At 38.2% G+C, this 20757-nt stretch overlaps 1 protein-coding gene across 5 annotated transcripts in view; it reads right to left on the bottom strand.

The window, feature by feature from the left end:
* BCKDHB (branched chain keto acid dehydrogenase E1 subunit beta) overlaps window positions 1-20757 on the bottom strand; it is a 292585-nt gene that overhangs the window by 153960 nt on the left and 117868 nt on the right. Inside the window, exon 9 of one of the 5 annotated variants that reach the window (XM_060115045.1) lies at window positions 20362-20445. The exons of the other annotated variants lie outside the window; for them this stretch is intronic. Coding sequence (XP_059971028.1) covers window positions 20407-20445 — 39 coding nt within the window. The 3' untranslated portion in view covers window positions 20362-20406. Of the gene's footprint in view, window positions 1-20361; window positions 20446-20757 lie in introns of those variants that run through there. 5 annotated transcript variants of the gene reach the window in all.

The raw sequence follows: 20757 nt of genomic DNA, 5'->3' as shown, positions 1-20757 counted from the left end.
TGAATACATTTTTTAAAGTATATAGAAAAAGCAAATATAACCTGTAATGATAATATAATCAGACACATTTTTAAATAAATAATGAATATTGTTCTTCAAAATACTTACCCAAAGATACTGTTATTCTAACCATAAAGCTTTTGCAGAATATTTTGGAACTTTTCTTTCAGAATTATCTTTAAAATTTGTTTATGAACAATTAAAAAGATCACTAACATTACTTTACAATCATACTTCATAATGCAGAAGTTGGAGAGGAAAACCGCATCTCAAAAAGAATCCGATTAAAAAAATATGACATGTGAGGAAAAAACAACAGGTACACTAAAAGAGAGGGGGACAGAGTTAGGATAAAACAGTAGTTTTATAGTAGTATAGTACTAGGATACTAAGAAATCATAGGAGAAATTATTGCTTTTTTAGATTTGATTATGAAAAGGGAAAAGGCGGTTCTATGGCCCATCCTGCTGACCCTACATGCACAGTGCATAAGCCTGAATCAAACGTAGATACTATCATTGATACAACATCCCAGGCAGTTATTTTGTAATAATAAAGTAATGACCATGATTATTTCAGCAAAGAAATAATTACTTATGAAATGTTGCCTAAAGACAATTTAAGTCAAATTCTGAACATTTTTTTAAAACAGTTTCATTTTCGTAATAATTAAATTTTAGAACCTTGACAGGAATTAGTGATCTATAAAAGCTAAAATGACCTCTACCTTCTCTTTTAGAATTAAAAACAAGTTATGGTTGAAAATCTTCCTTCTCCAAGATTTACTGTGAAAACCACATAATATTCAGAAAACACTATATATGTTGCCATGAATTTTCGGCCAAATATCATCTGTGATTAACATATTAAGAGAAATATTATTTTTACACAAAATAAAGTGATATGGCACAACATGACATGTTACTATTTTCCCTGACTACCATTCATGTCCTCTCTCCTTTAGGTGATGTTCCTTTTGGAAGTTTATCCCCCTCCATAAGATGACATATTGGAAGGGCTATCAACCAAAGCACTCAACATTCTCTGGACCAAGGAATGGACACATGGCCCCAAAGTAAGGTTCTTTCCTGGAAGCCGATTGTATGAGTAAACAGTATGTTTGCACAAGGATCAAAATCTCATTGACCCCAAAGGTCAAAACCTGAAAAGACCATCCACTACTTCCTGAAATCTTCCTTCATTTCTAGATCTGCTCTGTCTTCTGTTCTAAGATACTTTCCAGCAATTTTTAAGTCTTACCATACATAAAAATTTAACACCTACATGGCACACTGGGGTGAGAGGGCTAGAGTGCTCACAGGCTAGAAGTAACGGCCCCAGGACCCAGCCAGCTGACCTTAGACTGAGGAATCAATATCTACTCTCACCTGTAGCCCATTCCAAGCACATCCGTGTGCCCTGGCACAGCTCCAAGGGACTCGATTCTTCAGATTGTACTCAAACTACAAATTACAAGATATCCTTCCAAATAGACTGCTCCTTTGATTAATTAAGTCTGAGTGGGATTCTGCTGCTTGCAATTTAAGTACTGATTATAGATATTAGGAGGCAGTTGATGGAGAGGATGGTGATGGAGATGATGGCAATGATCAAGATCATGATACTGATAAGAGGAAAGGGTGGAGAAAGAGAAGGAAGAGGAAGAGGAAGAAAGCTGACAACGTAAGGGACTTTACAAACAAGTGTATTTAAATGGCTTTGGTTTAAATTGTGCGACAATAGGCTTTAGTTGTCTAATTACATTTTTAATGCCTAATATATATCTGTTACTTTTAGTATCTGTTATTCTTTCAGTATCTCTTAAGATTTATATATAATCATTCTTTGCAGAAATTTCAATGTTAAGAAATTAGATTTAGATTGCTTTAAATATTAGACATTATATTTTCATGGATAAGTAACCATCTAAGAGGGTGGCCACAGAGCGCCCTAGTTTTATACAAAGTACATCACTTTATTGGCTTCAGTTAATTTGATGCTTTTGAAAAACAATTTTAGGAAATTCCCTGGCGGTCCAGTGGTTAAGACTCAGTGCTTTCAATACCGTGGGCCCAGTTCAATCTCTGGTCAGGGAATGAAGATCCCACAAGCTGCACACTGTGGCCAGAAAAAAAAACTATTTTAAACGTTTCTCAGTTTCTATTAACTTCAGAAAATCTAAGTTTGGAAAGTCTGTTAAAATAACTTGCGACCAATAATCTTGTCAAATTGTGGTTTTACAACTGAGATGCCAGTGAGTGGAGGACTAAGGTACTTTCCTAATTCGTCTATAACCACGACACAATCTTATTTATCAAATGCTAGTGACAAAAATAATCTGAATGACCTCAGCAATGACATTGTTTGGACTTGAATTTCTCCAGAAATCACTCAATTTGCCACCTCATTTGATATAAACAAAAATGAGTCTCAGGGTTGGACGAAGGAAATTTGGGAAGTTGGATCTTAAAAACAACTTCATCACGGGCTTTGGACTTGGACAGCTTGGATCAACCCTCAGCCCTATTGCTCACTAGCTATGTGGACATGGGCAAGTTTCTTAACCCAAGCCTCCATAAAATGGTCTATAAAACGGATGGGATATTAACACCTACCTAGAAGCACTGTTGGGATGTTTAAAGCTCTTAACGCAATGCCTTCAACCACAGTAATCATTCTATAATGTGAGCTATTGTGAGGGCGTAAAATTGAGTTTTTGTTCCGTGTCAATTCATATTCTCTTTGTCTATGTTAGGTTTTAAATACGTACATGATAGAGTCCCCACTTTTATTTAGTAGCAGTAAAGTCCAATAAGTTAATACCTCAATCAAAAATCTGCATACAGCTAACGCTGAAAGTATTTCTGTGGGTTGGATTTGAGGCTTAATAACTCCCTATCATTAGCTTTAAAAATATTATATATGAGGGACTCCACCATCTGTGGATGTTGCTTGCTGCACACACTATAACAAACAGAAATACATAAAAGAAAAAGTTGGTCTTTAAGACCCTAAGAGTAGTTTTCCGTGAGAAGAGAGAGCATGAGAGAGACTTGAAAATTGAGGCCTGGAGCGAGAGTTGTTGTCTCCGAATGATCCGTACTCTCCTTGGTTTACACAATAAATATATGTCAGACAGAGAAGAAAATCTAAACGCAGAAAAAGGACACATAACCCCCTACCCCACCCCCGCTGCAGCAACAGATTGCTTGGAAATTAAAAGCATTTGGTTGCAAATATCACTTAATAGAATTTTGCCTTTGTCACATATTCCTGTGATAGGCTGAGTGTCTGGAGACATTTTAAATAAGTTTATATCATCCTCTAACCTTAAAAAGGATCCTTTAATACATAATTAAGTGGTAAAATACCAGTTAAGCAATTTGTTCTGTTCGTGCATACTTATCTAGAAAAATGATAAGTTTATTTGTAAAAGGCTTAACCATTGCCATGGCTACTTAACCTAGCAGATGAGTCAAACTCCAATTAGTTAATAGATGTATTTTTTAACAAAAAGAGGTCTAGGTTTTTAAATAGCAAAACAAAATAAAATTTCAGAGCTTAGAAAACGAAAGGTCAGCAATTTATTTATTTATTTATTTTTGGCCTTGCCGCACAGCTTGCGGGATCTTAGTTCCCCCCGAAGATGGATGGATCCCAGGTCCCCTCCCGCAGTGACAGCGCCGAGTCCTAACCACTGGACTGGAAAGGTCATCAATTTTAACAGTTTTGAATACTACAAGAAATGCAGGGTCCACAAAATTAAACGATTTAGCCAAGGATACTATCTAGTTAGTGGTGAAGCCAAAATAGGAATCCAAATCTTAACAATCAGAGAACAATTCTTAAACAGTTATCACATAATTCCTGAGCAAATAAACTAAATATTCACCATTTAAACTATAAAAACTGCTGCTACAACTACTAAGTGCTTTACACAATGACTACATTAAATCCTCACAACCCTGAGTGGGCTTTACAGATGAGGAGTCAGGACCAGAGACATTAAGTCACTTGACCAAGCACACACAGGGAGTTAGGATAAGCATGCTCTCTCCACTGCACCACGTAGCCTCTCCTGCGATAAGACTCTTGGTCACCATACTATCTTCACTCCATCTTCCTTGTACTGTATAAGACTAGATGAGCCCAAATCCAATTCCACCTTAAACGATAAAATATAGCTGCTGGTTCCAAAGTGGCCTTAGTCATTCCAAACAAATGACAGCAGAAGTAGCACAGAGAAAAAGCCCTCACCTTCCCCAGCTGTCCAGATCCTACTCTTCCCATCTTTAAGATGAAAAGCAGTAGGAAGACCTCCAAATTCTGGTATTCCCTCCCTTTGCCCCCTTCCCACCTATTTCTACCAATCAAGGGATGTGATCAAATGTTGAGAGGGTAGGCATGGGTCTCTGAGTGTGGGCTCAGTACATGATGCAAAGGCTAGAATCCATTTTATTCTTTCTTCCTCCATTTGGTAGAAGAAGATTAAGATGGGAGTTAGAAGTCTATAGCCACAATCCTATGAGGCATATAAGATGCTCAGCAGCTACCATTTTATGTGAGCTTAGGAAGAAATGCTGGAAGATCTGTGAGAAGAGGTGATGTACCATGATCTAAACCCCTTCCCTCAGCTCCTTCCCCAAACGGAGTGTCAGGAACACCAGGCTGTGAGGCAGGGGTCAGGGGTCAGGGGTCATGGAAGAAACAGAGCCACACAAGATGCTAACCGTTCTCAGAGGCTGCCAAGCAGTACCATTTCCGAGCAACACATATACAGGCACGTGCTCGCAATCAATGTACCCTATCAATGTTTCTGTAAACTTGAGTAGCTTTAAGAGGAGGGCTTCAAGCTATAAGTTAATTCAGCTACCAAGACAGGTAATTTATTAAGTGACTTTCTTATATTCTTTTTCTTGATGAACTACAAAAGAATGTAAGTTTCAAAATATTAAGTTCTAGTCCTTGTGTTTAAATTTTTTTACATTCAAATGATTAGAACAAGGTTTGCTTCACTTGAAGCCCAAACCCTCTTACCTCCATCCCCAAGAGAACTCTCAGGTAACCCTTTTAGACAGTCTGCCTTAAAATGTTTGATAATAAGGAACTGACAGCAAGTCCTGTGAAATGGTTGCGTCATCACCACAAGCTATTTCACTGTTTAGAATACAGCATCTCCTTCATTTATATATTGATACACACATACAGAAAAACAGGATTTGATTTGAAACTAACACTATCAGTGCTTTTCTGTGCAGTAGATGATTTAAAAACAAAAACAAAAACAAACCTATAAAATGACTTCATTGATCCTCCAGGGTGAGTAAGCTGTTTCCCAATGAGGTCAGAATAATTACGGAAGTGAACTCCTTTTTCAGCTTTTTTGGAATGGAAGAGCTAATGGAGCTTCTCCCAGAAGTCTTGAGTAAACTCAGAGAAGAGCCCGCTTAGGTGGCATCATCTAGCCCGTGGGACGGTGAGCAATGTCTGCAGACAGTTCTGGCTGTCCCAACGGGGGGTGGGAGGGGCAGGAAATGGAATGCCACCACCTCCCAGGGGGTCGAGACCAGGCATGCTGCTAGGCGCCCTACAGTGTACACCACAGCCCCGCACAACAAGGAATTATCTGAAACACCACGCAAACAGTGCCCAGGCTGAGAAGCTCTGTCCTAAGGTTGTCAGGGATTTTCAAAACTGGAGTTTCCAGAAAGCCTGTCAATGACACTCAGCACATAAATACCTCAACATCGCTCTAGCTATTTGAGGGCTTCTCCCCTACCAGGATATCTGCTTACGGAAGAATAACCACGGCAAGTCTGGTAGTCCTTCAACAGGGAAGTCATCTTCATTTTCTTTCATTCGTTCCCTTGGCTTCAATCACAGTCTTGACGCTAATAACTCCCAGCTCTGCCACTTGGAGTCAAAGCCTTTCCCACGTTTCCCACACTGGACACCTCCAGCTTCCCCCATATCCAAAGCTAACAACGCTGTCTCTCTACTCCCACCACCCTCCCCCCGACTGTGCCCCAAGCCTCCCCTCCTTCTCCGCTTCACCTCTGTATTCCCAGGCTTAGCGAGCAGCACCACCCCTGGGCCCCCAGGCTCATCCCCCTCCCCAGAGCAATCACAACGCTTTGCACATAATTGGCATTTGACCCACATGTTGAATATGAATTCATCTTTCAAACCAGTTGGTAAGTGATAAGCCCAAAGAAGACTGGAGAAAAAATAAGTAAAACAAAACCAGGCAGCAGAGAACGGAGTTCAGCATAAAAAATGCAGCACATTTGGCAATGTATCCCATGCTCAAAAAGAACAGTATCACAGACCCGAAAAGAACCAAGGAAGTCCCAGGGCGTGGCTCAAAAGGTGGAAAAGATACAGGTGACACTGACCAGCTAGGGTGCTGACTCTGAAGAAAGGCGACTTTCTTTAAAATTCAAGCTTAATAGGCACGACTATCCCAAAGCATTGAAAAGAAAGAGAAATAGATGAAGGGAAAAGAAAATAAGGTAGTAGAGTTAGTAAAAAATAATAACAATCACCTAACACTTGCACAAAGTTGAAGTTTGCAATGTTCACATATATTGTTATTCTTTGAAAAACTCTGAGGCAAGCAGGTCTTATAATGACTGGGCAATGATACTTAAACTCCCACTGATAAGACCCTGAGGTTTTGAATAGCAATTTAGAAAGAACCATGGATCATTCTGAATGTTAAGTAGCAGAAAGCATCAAACCACCCTGACACAGTCAGTGTTCAAGTGGTCCTCATCACCCCAGAGACTTCCGGTAAAAGCCATCAGCAGCAATTCACAGTGGTGATTATCCAAGGAGCTGCTATTTCAGGAACTCCACAGGGGTCATTTCAAGAACCACTTCTATTCATTTTACATCTCTGATAATAGAATTTGGTTGGCTGTTGACACCCTTCCATCATCTCCAGAAGCACCAACGGTATGCTTTATCATTGTGAGTCATTATGTCTCTTTTAGAGATAAGATTCCAGAAGGTTTCAATAAATTGTAAAGACATCCAAGTGAATCAGAGAGGAGAATTTAAACTTTGACCAACAGTTTCCCCTCTGTATCTAACATTAGCTCACCTGTAACACATCATGACAAACTAACACTTGGGTTTATAAATATGCATGCATTGCAGCCTGACTCATCATCACAAAGTCAGGGCTATAAATGATTGAGTATTCCCCTCGTGTGGTATAACAATTCAGATGGAGGCAATAAGATTTAACAGGTGAGGTGGGTTTGGTTTTTTTGGGTTTTTTTTTAATATCATCTGATTTGTTTTTCATTCTTACTGATTTTGTTGTTCTACCTAGTAAAGCTGAGACAGCTTCAGCTTAGAGGGACAGGCACATACAGCCAAGAACAAAGACATAGTTGTTCAATTCTAACTTTCAAGATAGAATTATTTAAATGAGATCAGCAAAAGCAACTGTCTTGAACCCACACTTTCTACTGTGAGAGCTTGAAAGAAAAGTGGTACGTCTGATGTTCCAAAAGCATTTGGCTTGGAACATGTAGAACTGCCAGTTTATATGAAAGATACCGGAAGAGCATGGCAATAGCACAACACGATATTAGGGCAGTTTTCCTGGCTCTAGGAAAAGGGACCAAAGTGTGATGGGCTGGCAGAAAGAGGTAAGGACCAAAGTCTCTAACTGAAGTTTAAACACCAACAAGGTCCTCAAATGTGTGTGTATGCAAGTGTGTGTCTTGCAGGGGGCTGAACAGGAGATGGGGTGGTAAGATGGTAAAAAAAAATTCAGATTGACTGAGGGTATCCACAAACATCAGAGGCTTTGCCCAGCTTCCTATCTGAATCCCTTTGGGGGGACAATTTTGATGCGTCCTCCCAGTCAGTGTTGGTAGATACCTCACAGCAGCAATGGTGGCCAAGTATGGCCGGGCAGGATGGGATTGAGAGCTCTGAGTTTGCCTGTCTTCCTGGCTGCAGTGGACTGTCAGAGATACAGAATCATTCCCAAGGCCCCTTCAAGGGAGGCCTGGCAGAGCTTTTGCTGCAGCACTCGGGGTAGGGAGTGAGGATTCTGAGCATGGAGAACCATGGAGTCAACCAATGAATCAGCAAGCAGTCATCATGGTTTTATCTTAACCTAAAAATCAACCGGAAGATGCCCCAGCTTCTGACATAGCAACAGGGAATAACATGAAGACAAAGGCCAAAGTCTCCCAGTGCTTCCCTGCCACTGAGACTCCATCTGGAATTTGCTGCAGTTGGGGTGAAGGCGGGGCTGGGAGAAGAACTACAGAATGGGAACAGCAGCCCTAAGAATGACTGAGAATTTTGCAGACTGCATCACATCGTAAATTTGCCTGAATAGTTACCCCCAAGTGCATTATAAAGAGATACTAACTTGAAGCAGCAATATTACATGTTTTCCCACTAATGGCAGAAATAAAAGTTTCCAGAACTAAATTGGGTTCAGTTACAGAGAAATAAAGTCACATTTCTGCACATCCACAGATGTATAAAAACTTTATATTGACGAACAGTTTACAGTTTTCACAGGTTAGAGAATCACAAATTATTACAACATCCAGATTATCCTAAAGCATCACTCCCACACATCGGTCTTAAAAACGTCTTCCTCTCTCTCTTTTCTTTTTAACAATACTCACCTCTCTTCCTCTTCATTCATTAGAGCTGACAGAGAGTAGAAGAGGAGATCTATGACATTAAAATGCTGATCATTCTTCACGGCGTTATTCTAACCCAACCCAGAAGTCGATAATTACCCAGCAGTCCAGAGGACTAGGCTGAGGATGGTCACGTGTTATTCCAGTTATCATAGTGCCATTACACTCAAGGAGACTCTAAGAGCACAAATGAACTTAGAACTTAAAACCATCTCCGTCATGGTTTTACCAAGTGTCTAAACAGTGGCCAGAGGCAGCGATGGGCCCAACAAGGAAGGAAGCTCAAAAAGCTGCAAATGAACGATGCCCAGCCTACGGTTTTGTCTACTTTTTGTTTCTGGGACTTTTCAGAGGAATTTTTTTTTCCTTTCCTACAGAAAATCTGTCTTGAGTTTCACTTCAGAAAACTATTCCCCTAAGATTGCTGTTTGTTCCACCACAGGGCCCACAGCAACTTTTGACAAAGTTTTTTTTGTCTCCATCAGAAAATACTGAAATTGTGGGGTCGCTTAGCTGGCTTACCTGTCTCTCTCACAAAGACAGTTCGAGTATCTTTAAATTCCCAGTCTCTAATTCAGTTGACTTTGTGTGTCAAAGCGGCAAGCACAGGTCTGAATACTTTATACATAACCAAAATTCAGTTCCTCGTCAAAATAATTATAGAGGGTAAGTACTACTGTTATCCTCTTGATTTTACAGATGAGGAAATGGCTGCACAGAGAGGTAGAATACTAAAGTCGAGAATCAAACTCAGGCTGTCTGGTTCCAGAGTGGATGCTCAATAAAAGTTTGTTGAAGTCTATTAAACCCAAACTGGAAAAACTGATTTAGAAATCCAAAGTTCCTTTCTTCCAGATAGTGCCTTTGGTCAGCATATTTTAAACCAATAGGCCATGAGAATCCAATTAAAGAAACACTGTATCTTTTGTTTAAATAATTTGTCTGTTGCATTACAGATGTCTTTCTTTCATTGCCACACTCCTTCACTTTTTCCAAGATATCATTATTTTCTTGAGCCAGAAATCATAATAATGACTTTTGTCAGCCTCCACAAGGCTAGCGTTTTGGTAGAGAAGAAAGTAAGTCTTCCCATGAGTTGTAAAAAGACATTATCTGCTAATCTATGGTAGACGCACACATACAAAAGTACAAACCACACAAACAAAACACCTGTTACCCATTTTTCCCTCGAAACAAAGACATTTCTCTTCTCTATCTAGATAATAACAACAAAACAAAAAGATGTATGCATAATTCTTTCAATGGTAATTTTAACAGAGCTAATTTTTTTTTATAATTATCTCGGAACCCTTCAAGATTTGACTTAGGAGTGATGCCTTTCAGCATTTCGATGGGATATTACCTCAAAAGGACACTTAATTTTCCAACAGTTTCTTTAAACCACCCTTTGCCTAGCTATTAGTTCTACCACAACACATACCTCTGGTTATGCTATTTTATGGTTCCAGAAACACACACAGAATAATCTCAAAACTTCCCTCTCCACACCTCGCCAGCCCTCACCTCCGTCTGTCATCAGACACTTCAGCCCTCTCCAAATATCACTACTTAACATGTGTTTCCCAATTACCGTTTCCCAGCATAAAAGCCCAGGAGCTTCTGTCATTTTATAAACTCATGTTTACAGGACGAGGCATCAGGAAATAGTGTTGTTGTTTCTTTTCATAGACACTTTGCTTATATTTAGAGCTTGTGACGCTGTCAGAGTTGACTGAAAGAAAAAGTGAGGTTCATTCATCTTTATATAAATTTATTAAAACAGGCAAATATAAACATAGCCTCCATAATTCTAAGGCCCTATACTTACACTGAAACCGATCTAAAGTGGGATTCTTTTAAATACAGATAACTCGAGGACTTTTCTCAGTAATTCTTAGCTGCTGTCAAACAATGTTTAATTGAATTTGGTTTTATCCAGATATGAGTTTAGAATTCCATCCACCCAGAATCTTCCTACACCAGATATATATTTATTTCTGCTCACCAAGGAGCAAAGTTTATCAAAAAGCATGGGGCTCCCTACTCCCTACTCTTTTCCCCAGATTGGGATACTCCTACCTTTGGATTTATACTCACTGACATTCCAGCCTTCACGTTGGTGCTGAAGAATAAATCATAATAAGTAAGCTCTTATGTATGGAATGGATAAACAACAAGGTCCTACTGTATAGCAGAGAACTATATTTAGTATCCAGTGATAAACCATAATGGAAAAGAATATTAAAAAAATTGTGCCTGTGTGTGTATGAAACTGAATCACTTTGCTGTACAGGAGAAATTAACACAACATTTTAAATCAACTATACTTCAAATTAATTAATTAATCCAGCATAATAAGCTTTTGCCTGGGAATACGCCAGCTCAGTATAATTTTCTTAATATACCTGTACTTGAGTCTCACTGCTAGGTCTTGCTCCCTTTTGCTTTGTCACTTCATAGCTAAATTTGATCCTGTTGTCCAGTCTTTTAGTGACTAGATCCTGCCCAGTCAGTCTGTGACTGGAATATGGTACCAGAGCCGTGATGTTCCATGACTGAGTCCTGTCCCCTTAACCCTTGATCCAGAGAAAAAACCCTCTGCCTGATAAAGACGTGCCAATTTCAACCACCTGTCAAACCATTCTCTCCTCTGACCCTTATCTGAATACTCAGACGATGGATCTACCTTTACCCCTGCTAGATTTAGGTCTCTGGACACCTATCTACATGCCATACTCTATCTGTTCCCTTCCATTAGCATGAGACCCTATCCCCAGTGGAGTATCTCTGGACACCTCACAGATTCTTCAAGGCTACATTACTATACCCTACACAGAGCAGAGATGTTACTCAGTACCACCCTCCCCAGCCTAGTTACCAATCAGCACCACACTCTTGTCCCACAATTCCTGCTTTCGGAATAAGTAGTCATGTTGTACAGCTCCAGAGACTAATGGGTAGTATAACTAAATAATGTACTGTCCAAACCAAGATAGTTTTGAAGGTATTATGAATAACTGTTCTGTATATAAAATAGATAACCAACAAGAACCTACTCTACAGCACAAGGAACTATATATTTTGTAATAACCTATAAGGGAAAAGAATCTGAAAAAAATAGATATATATGTATGTAGAACTGCATCACAGAAGCTAACACAACATTGTAAATCAAGTATACTTCAGTTTTAAAACACTGAGAAAAAAATAATAATTGCTCTGGAACAATAATTATGCTGGGCAAACTGGGATGTGCAGTCATCCTACAAAGGACTAAACCAATGGTGAGCACTAGACCAACAACAAACAAACAAACAAAAAGGAAAAACAGCCAATCTGTGGGCTAACCAGCAACCTGGGAGGCTGGTTAAAAAGATGATTGGGCCAACATCACAGTTTGCAATTTAAAATAAGGTGAGTAGGAAAATTGCCAGTTGGTAGTGGGTGCTGGCATTGAAAGGTTGAATCGGAGCTGAAGAAGCCAGGATGATGAAGAAGCTGGTACATGGTAAGTACAGAATCAAATGAACATCAGTAAGAATCAAAACCCACCTGACAAAGAGACCTAAGATCCAGATGGATTGCCAATTCCTGCAGCTGGACTCATCCCAGGCACCCCTTTGATCCACACAGTGCTGTCCGTACTGTTCCTAAACTAACACTCATGAATTCTAGTTTTTACAATCAAAGGGGCTTGACTGAAATGCAGTCCTCAAATGAACTTTCAACTATCCCTCTTCAACACTTCCTCTTATGCACCCAATCTCATTCAGCATTCGCTTATTATCATGTCCCCCAGTCTCTATTCCTTCACTTTCCCCAGTCACCCAGCTTGCCTGCCTCAGACAGCTATGGAACCCTCTTCTCCGTTCTCACTGATGCTATGTGGTTCATACCTCAGTATGGTCTCTCCATTCTAGGAGCCACTGCCTCCTCCAAATCGCCCTTTCCAAAACTAATCCACTCAAGTCCCATATAACTCAGGATTCAATGATAAAAAATGTTCCTCTGGACCAGTAGTAGGAAAAGAGAATGTAATAGGAAAAACAGATCATATTCATCAGAACAATTAAATCTCTAAGGTATCTAGAAATAAATCTAACCAAACATGAGCAAGAAGTGTGTGGGGAAATATACAAAAGGTTAAAAGGCTTGAATGAATGGAGAAATAAAACATATTCATAGAAAGGAAGAATCAATATGATCAAAATGTCATATTCCCCAAATTATCTATAAATTAAATGCAATTCCCATCAAAATTCCAACAGGTTGTGGGGGTCGGGGGGGGGGAGCTTGACAAATTAATCTTCAAATTTCTATTAAAAACACAAGGACCAAAACTAGCCAAGAAAAAGTAGGAAGAGCAGGTTGGAGAAACTTGCTCTACCAGATATCTAGATTTATTACAAAGCTATATTATTAAGACAGTGATGTGTTGGTGGAAGGCTCTAAAAAGAAGCAAAGAAACACACCAGAGATCCCACAAACAAACCCATGCATACATGACAATTAGTTACTGGCAGAAGATGCATCACATATCATGGAAAAGGACAGACTAGTCAATAAATAGGGGGAGTCCAAAACAAAACAGGATTCCTACCTTAAACCACACTAAAAACATCAAGTGTGATTAAAAGTGATCAAAGACCTAAGTTTGAAAGGTAAAACTTGACAACTATTCAAAGAAATATAAAAGAATATTTTTATTTATTTTATTTATTTATTTATTTATTTATTTTTCTTTTTGCGGTATGTGGGCCTCTCACTGTTGTGGCCTCTCCCGTTGCGGAGCACAGGCTCCGGACGCGCAGGCCCAGCGGCCATGGCTCACGGGCCCAGCCGCTCCGCGGCATATGGGATCCTCCCAGACCGGGGCACGAACCCGTATCCCCTGCATCGGCAGGCGGACTCTTAACCACTGCGCCACCAGGGAGGCCCTAAAAGAATATTTTTAGAATCTTGGGATGAAGAAGGATTTAAGTGAGACAGAAGCTCAAACTATAAATGGAAAGATAATAAATGTGACTACAACAAAACATAAAACTTCTGTACATCAAAAGATACCATTAAAAGAGCAAAAATGCAAGCCACAGACTGAAAAAAAATACATAGGGATAGACAGATAGATAGGTAGATAGATAGATACATACACAGAGATATGGATATAGATATAGATATATATCATCACATGTAGAAAATATAAAGAACTCCACAAATCATTAAGAAAAAATCTTCCCCAGTAGAAAAATAGGACAGAATTTATATTGAGGAACCAGAATGGCCAATATACTTAAAAAAAGACAATCAACCTCATAGTAGTTACGGAAATGCAGAACTGAGCCCAGCAGGTTACCATTTTCACACAACTGGATTTATCACAGCAAAACATCTCATATACTGCTGGTGAGCACGTAAATGGTGCAACCACACTGTAGAACACTTTGACAACATCTACTAAAGTTGAAAATACAGATAAAGTAGGACCTAGAAGTTTCATTTTCAGGTATTTACAAGAGAGAAATATTGCATACAGACACAAGAAAACATAAAAATATTCCCTAAAGCATTATATATAATAGAGAAAACCAGAAAACAACTTAAATCTCCATTAAGGAGAGAAGAGATAAATCAATGTTAAGATATTCATACAATAGAACACTAGCAGTTAGAATAAATTAGAAAAAATGTAGGCATATATATAAGCAAATAACTCAAAATTGTGCTCTGACTGGATCATTCCCATCATGTTCTTATTTATCCCACCTCTTTAACATAAAGAAAATAACAACATTCTCTTGAGCCTACTTCCACCATCCTAGACCATCCTCCTTTGCTTCCCCTTCTGCCAAAAAACTCCTTGACAATTTTCTGCATTAGCAGTTTTCAATTCCTCTCCTTTTATTTCTCTTAAACACACAGCAGTTAGATTTTTTTCCCTAACAGTTCACCGAAATTTTTCTCAACCACTGGATTGAATGAGCATGAGTTCCACTAGCAATCACTTACATAGAACTTTTCTAGGTGGTGAGGTGTGTAATAAGAGTAAAGTAATAAAGTAGAATCCCTTCTGTCTAGGTTGTTAGAATCACTGAATTTCAGATTTAGAAGGAACTTCATATCTGGTCACCTAGTTCAATTACTCAATCAGCCAAATGCTTGATTATTCTCAGTGGAGTCCCTGTTTCCATCCTATTTTTGATCATTCTGGTAAGACAAAGCTCATTATTTTCTAAGTCAGCCCATCCATGCAGAAGGTTCCACCTTATACTGAGCAAAAAACTGTTTCTCTAAAGCATCTACCAAGTGGTCCTAAATTTATCTGCCCAAACTATAAAGAACTGAGCTAAACTCTCCCCCAACTGCTACCTTTACATATTTGAAAGACACTTTCAATTCCTTTATAAAACAGTCTTAAAATGAAATCTCGACGTTTCCTATGATAACGTGACTTGAATTTCCTTACTCTTCTGTTGGTTCCCTTCCAAGCTCATTCCAAGTCATCTAAATTCCTCTTAAAGAAAATCTATATGAAAAACAATTATTTTACTTCCTGTTAAAAGTTGACCTTAGGAAAACAGAGTTTTTTCTGCAAAATATTATATATTTTCTAAAAAGTGATAATACAGTCCATTACAAAATATCAAAGAACATCTCTTTCAATCTCTTTCTCTTTCTGGATATAGGCTCACACACACACATGCACCATATACAAATCAATGAGGCAGCATAGAGCATTGGTTAAGAGCACAGACTCTGGAGCTGTAATGCCCAGGTTCAAATCCTAGCTCAAGTCTTGTTGGTATGTGGCTTGGGGTAAGTCATTTGACTTCTCCATACCTCAGTATTTTCACTGCAGCTACCTCATGCTGAGGTGGTAAGAAATAAATGAGTTACTATATGTAAATGCTTGAAACAACCATAGAGTGAGGGCTTTAACCTTTTTTCCATATAAATAATAGAGAGCCTGGGGCTATATATGGAAATATATGACCATAAGACCTAAAATTACATTTATATTCATAGATAAAATTTTCATTTTTCCAGCTAAACTGACACCTGTAGTTTGGGTTAAATTTAAGCAAATGCGTATGTACATTCTGAACAACAAAGACAAAACACTGACATTGACTTTACCATTCAAATCAGTTCAACACTAACTGATCACCTAAAAGTCTGTCACCTGTTAGAGCACAAAACTGTATAAGACAGCCCTTTTTCAAACAGTCCGTGGCAAAGCTGGGAATATGCATGTAAACAAATTACCATAATATGGATAATGCATTAGTTGTATGGATAAAGTACTTGGGGAACACAACAAGACAACAATAAAAGTATGAGACAACAATTAATTCATGGCCTTATATTCTATTTAAAAATAATAGAACATCTAAATGGCTGGAGAAGAACAAGTGTTTTTGAATCATATTTTGAATAAACTAGTATTAATAAATTAGTTTTATATTTCACATCTAAACCTGAAGGGGTACAAAACCAACCCGTCCACATGATTAGTTGCCTGGCTGACAACAGCAGCCTCATCTTACTGGCAATTGGCCACTGACGCTCAGGTTCCATAGCTAAACAGTCATTCCCATCAACATGGCATGACTAAGCAGTGGTTCCCAATGCCAGGGCTCAGAGAAGCATCAATTTCCAACACTGTTTCTCTGTGCCTTAGAGGAATCAGACTGACTATTGTTCTGTTGCCATCTGACGCTATATTAAGCTCAAAGGTAACATGATAAGACTTTCCAAGAAGCAGGATGTGACCTTAAGTTATCCTATCCCCTACTCTACAAGGAACTAAAAGGAGAATTGACAGGACCCAACTTTTTTATTCCATATAATTATTTCCACAGAATCTACTAACTGCCGTTGGCCTTTGGGCAAAATTAATGTGGCAATCAAATGAGAAGAAATAGACCTTGAAGATCAACAACATACACAGGCTTTGGTATCAAATCTCAGCTCAGACACTAATTCAAAAATCTCTCTTCTACTTGGTAGAAGAAATAGCTTTTGTATTTTCAACAATTAACCAAAGGTCAGTTACTCAACTTGTCTAAGCATCTGTTCCGCAAAAGTAAAAAGGAAATGAGGAAACTATATATATATACATATATAAAACATATACATATATATATAAAGGAATCACTGTGCTGTACACCTGAAACTAATACAATATTGTAAATCAACTATACTTCAATACATAAATTAATAAATACATTGTCTTAAAAAAGGACATGATAACAGCATCCATCCCTTTAAGGTTGGAAGGATTAAAAGAGTGAGTGTAATGTGCCCAGCTCATGCCCAACACTGGAAGTATTAGCTATTGTTATTGCTGCTGCCAAAATCTGTTCTGAAAGCTGAAGAACAATAAAATTTTAATATATCATTTATTATCAAGCTACTAATCTACTGAAAACCTTCCCCGGAGCACTAAATTTACGTACAGATGTAAACTCCTGCCCCTCCAGCTGAAGCACACGATTCCATCTCTGATCACAGCCAACAAAAAGTTAGGTTCCCAACTAACAATATCCAACTAAATAGCCACAATGCTTTTTTTTTTTTTTTTTTTTTTTTTGCGGTACGCGGGCCTCTCACTGCTGTGGCCTCTCCCGTTGCAGAGCACAGGCTCCGGACGCACAGGCTCAGCGGCCACGGCTCACGGGCCCAGCCGCTCCGTGGCATGTGGGATCTTCCAGGACCGGGGCACGAACCCATGTCCCCTGCATCGGCAGGCGGACTCTCAACCACTGCACCACCAGGGAAGCCCCAAAATAGTGATTCTTAAATGTAGAATGTTTCAGCATCACATAAAAACACATCAAAGGATTTTTGCCCTACAATTTTACAAAACTGAAGTCATACTTTCTATATTTCTCTAAAACCCGCATTTCTCCTAAACAATACATCATAAAACACTTTCTAAACCTATATGGATATCATTTAAAATAGTTATTTTAAATAACTTCATAAAATTCCATAGTAAGGATACATAATTTATTGTAAAAATCTATAATGGAACAGAATCTGAAATCTGAATCACTTTGCGGTACACCTGAAGCTAACACAATATTGTAAATTAACTATACTTCAGTTAATTTCCATTAGTTTGTTTCCAGCTATTCCCAACTACAAACAAAACAGCATAACTATCCTTTATCAGCAATCCTTGCCTACTTGTGCTTTTATTTCTACAGGGTAACACACTAACATTTGTGGAGCACATCCTATGTGCCAAGCACTTTAATACCTCATTTGTATTATTTGATTGAATCCTTCAAACAATACTGTAAGGCAGGTACTATAATTATCCCATTTTACAGTTTCTAGTAATGCTGAGCATCTTTTCCTGTAGCCACTGGCCACTAGTTTTCTTTTCAAGAACTGCCCCCTTTGCACTTTTTTTTTTTTTTTTTTTACTGAGTTAATTGTAGAGGCACTTTGCACGTTATGGACATTAGCCCTTTTCTTCACATATGTTACAAATATTTTTCATAGGCTGCCATCTTATTTCTTTGTTTATAGATTATATGTTATCATATTTTGTTTATAAGTCATCAAATTTTGTAACTTTGCCACAAACAAAATTTCGTTTAGACATAGTCAAATGTTTCTCTCCTTTCTTTACAGCTTCTCTATTTGCTGACTTGTTTAAAAATACAACATCCAGTCCCAGATTATACAATATTCTCTTACATTTTCTTATATTCTTTTATTGTTTAGTTTTTATATTTAAATCTTTATATACCAAGAAATTATTTTTACATTTGAGGAATTTAATTTTAGTTTTTTCAGATTTATATAAACTTTGTCAGCACCACTTACTAAACAAACTCTCTTTTCCAAATGACTTGTAAATATCACCTTTGTCACATATTTTGCTATCTGCTTGTGAGCACTATTTTGTTGTAAGATCTATATCACGAGTTGGCAAACCGCAGTTTGAAAACTAAATCCAGTCACACCCGTATAACTGCTTTCATGCTATAAAGGCAGAGTTGAGTTAGACAAGAGACTACATGGCCCACAAAGTTAAAAATATTTGCTATCTGGCCCTTTACAGAAAAAGTTTGCTAACCCCTGACCTATCTGTTAATTACTAGCCATAGATTGTTCACATGGCTCTGGAGTTAGTTTTAATTTCAGCTAATAGAAAATCCCCTTCACTCTTCTTTCTTAGCTATTTTGGGGCATTTATTCTTCTATATAAAGTTTCATATATTTTTAGGCAGTTTTTTAAAAAAACTAAAAAATTCCATTAGGATTGGAATTGGGGTTGTATTAAATGGTGCTTGTTAATTTGCCATCCAAGAACACAGTATGTTCAAGTCTTGTTTTAAGACCTTTCCTAAGATTTTATTATTATTTTCTACATACTTCACCAGCTCTTCTGTAAAATGTATTCGCACTATAGTTTGTTTTTGTTATGAATAGGGTCTTTTGGCCATTTTTCCGTTTCTGGCTATTTATCCCAAATTTTCCTGTAGAAGGTCACTTTAAATTTATTCCTCTCCTATTGAAGATTACATCTGGCTGGGGAAAACGTCTTACATACTTCCTTTATTATAAGTTATTTGGAAGGCTTTTGCTGTTTGTTCAGAGAGTACCCCAACGTCATTCCGAACAGCCTAATCACCACATATGGTGGTTGGAAAAAGCAACCGCTCTGTCATGCCACAACCCTAAGAAAGAACATTTCCAACCCCCTACAGTGAGTTCCTTCTATGCTTCACGGAAAAGAAAAAGCCAGGGAACTACAGTGAGTCACAGACTGACTCTTATTAGTTGACAGTTCTACCGTTTGTAGAGTGCTTATAACTTTCAAAACCTTCTCACCTCAGACTTTAGCCTCAGTGTTACCTCAAGTACAACAGTTTTAGATCCACAAACAGAGGAGTCTCATTAAGGAGCTTTATGATCATAAACCTCAGAGCAGACTGCATCGTTAAACTGCAGATTGCAGCTTAGGTTACTGAAGTCTATAGGTCCACAGGGCACCCAATTATAAGAAATGGAGTGTTAATGAGTTAATAAGACCATAAAGGCAAAATAGACTTCTGGGATACAAAAACTGGAATTAAGTTTATCCTTTTCCAGGCTAAGCATAAGTCATTTTTTTTTAAACAGATCAAAATTAAATTAAAAAGTGAGAGCCCTAAAGAGATACAATAATCCTGATGCAATTTTAAAATTTGGTTAACTAGGTGATTTTGGAGGGTCCACATGAATCAACTAGACTCCCTGAGGGGACTTTAAGGCTTTAAGTGACTAAACAATTCTTCAGTGTCCCCTGAAGTTCTTCAATATTCTAATATAATTTATATGGACAACATAAATAACTACATTGCTTTTCCTTGAAAGAGACTGAAATGGTTTCTACAAATTAGACCAGACTCACACTTTTTATTTAACATAGACAATCTGGAATACATATTGAACCCATTTGGGGCATTTTGTTTAATTTATTCTAGTAATCTGAAAAGTCACACTATCTATATATAGCTAAAGTATCCAGATAGATGTTAACTCACTCAAGAAACTTATCTTTTATTTAGTTATTGTAAACATTTTTTTTAAGAGTAGGAGAAAAAGAAAGTCTTAATTTTATAAATTAGGAGAGAAAATAGAGCAGAGGTTGACTCACTTGCCCAAGGTCATCAGCAACCAGGGCCTGAATTCCTTCTTCCCTGAGGAGAGCCCAAAGCTCTGTGAACTACCCAGACAGTGAAGCCAGCCTTACAGCTTGGGGGACCTACAGAAACCAAGATAGGATACTTTACAGTAGCCAAAAAAAAAAAAGAAAAGAAAAGGAGGAGGGTATCAGATTATCCTCACAAAAGGCTAAAGCAGGTGCCTGCTGTAGAAAAATACTGATAGATCAAGCTGGAAGCCCCTTCTCACCCATTCTCCAAAACAAGTTAAATGATCCAAGCAAATTCAACTTCTTACTGTACATTTCTGGGGACTGACTTTGAGGATACTGTTGGTAAAACCAAGAAATGGGAAATCTTCATGACACACACCCTGCACTTACTTGTCAAAGGACCCAATATGCCATCCATGT

This window comes from Mesoplodon densirostris, chromosome 12 (assembly GCF_025265405.1).
Source record: "Mesoplodon densirostris isolate mMesDen1 chromosome 12, mMesDen1 primary haplotype, whole genome shotgun sequence".
Classification (NCBI taxonomy): domain Eukaryota; kingdom Metazoa; phylum Chordata; class Mammalia; order Artiodactyla; family Ziphiidae; genus Mesoplodon; species Mesoplodon densirostris.
The sequence above is the reverse complement of the archived record's forward strand: the minus strand, read 5'-3'. Positions and strand labels throughout refer to the sequence as shown.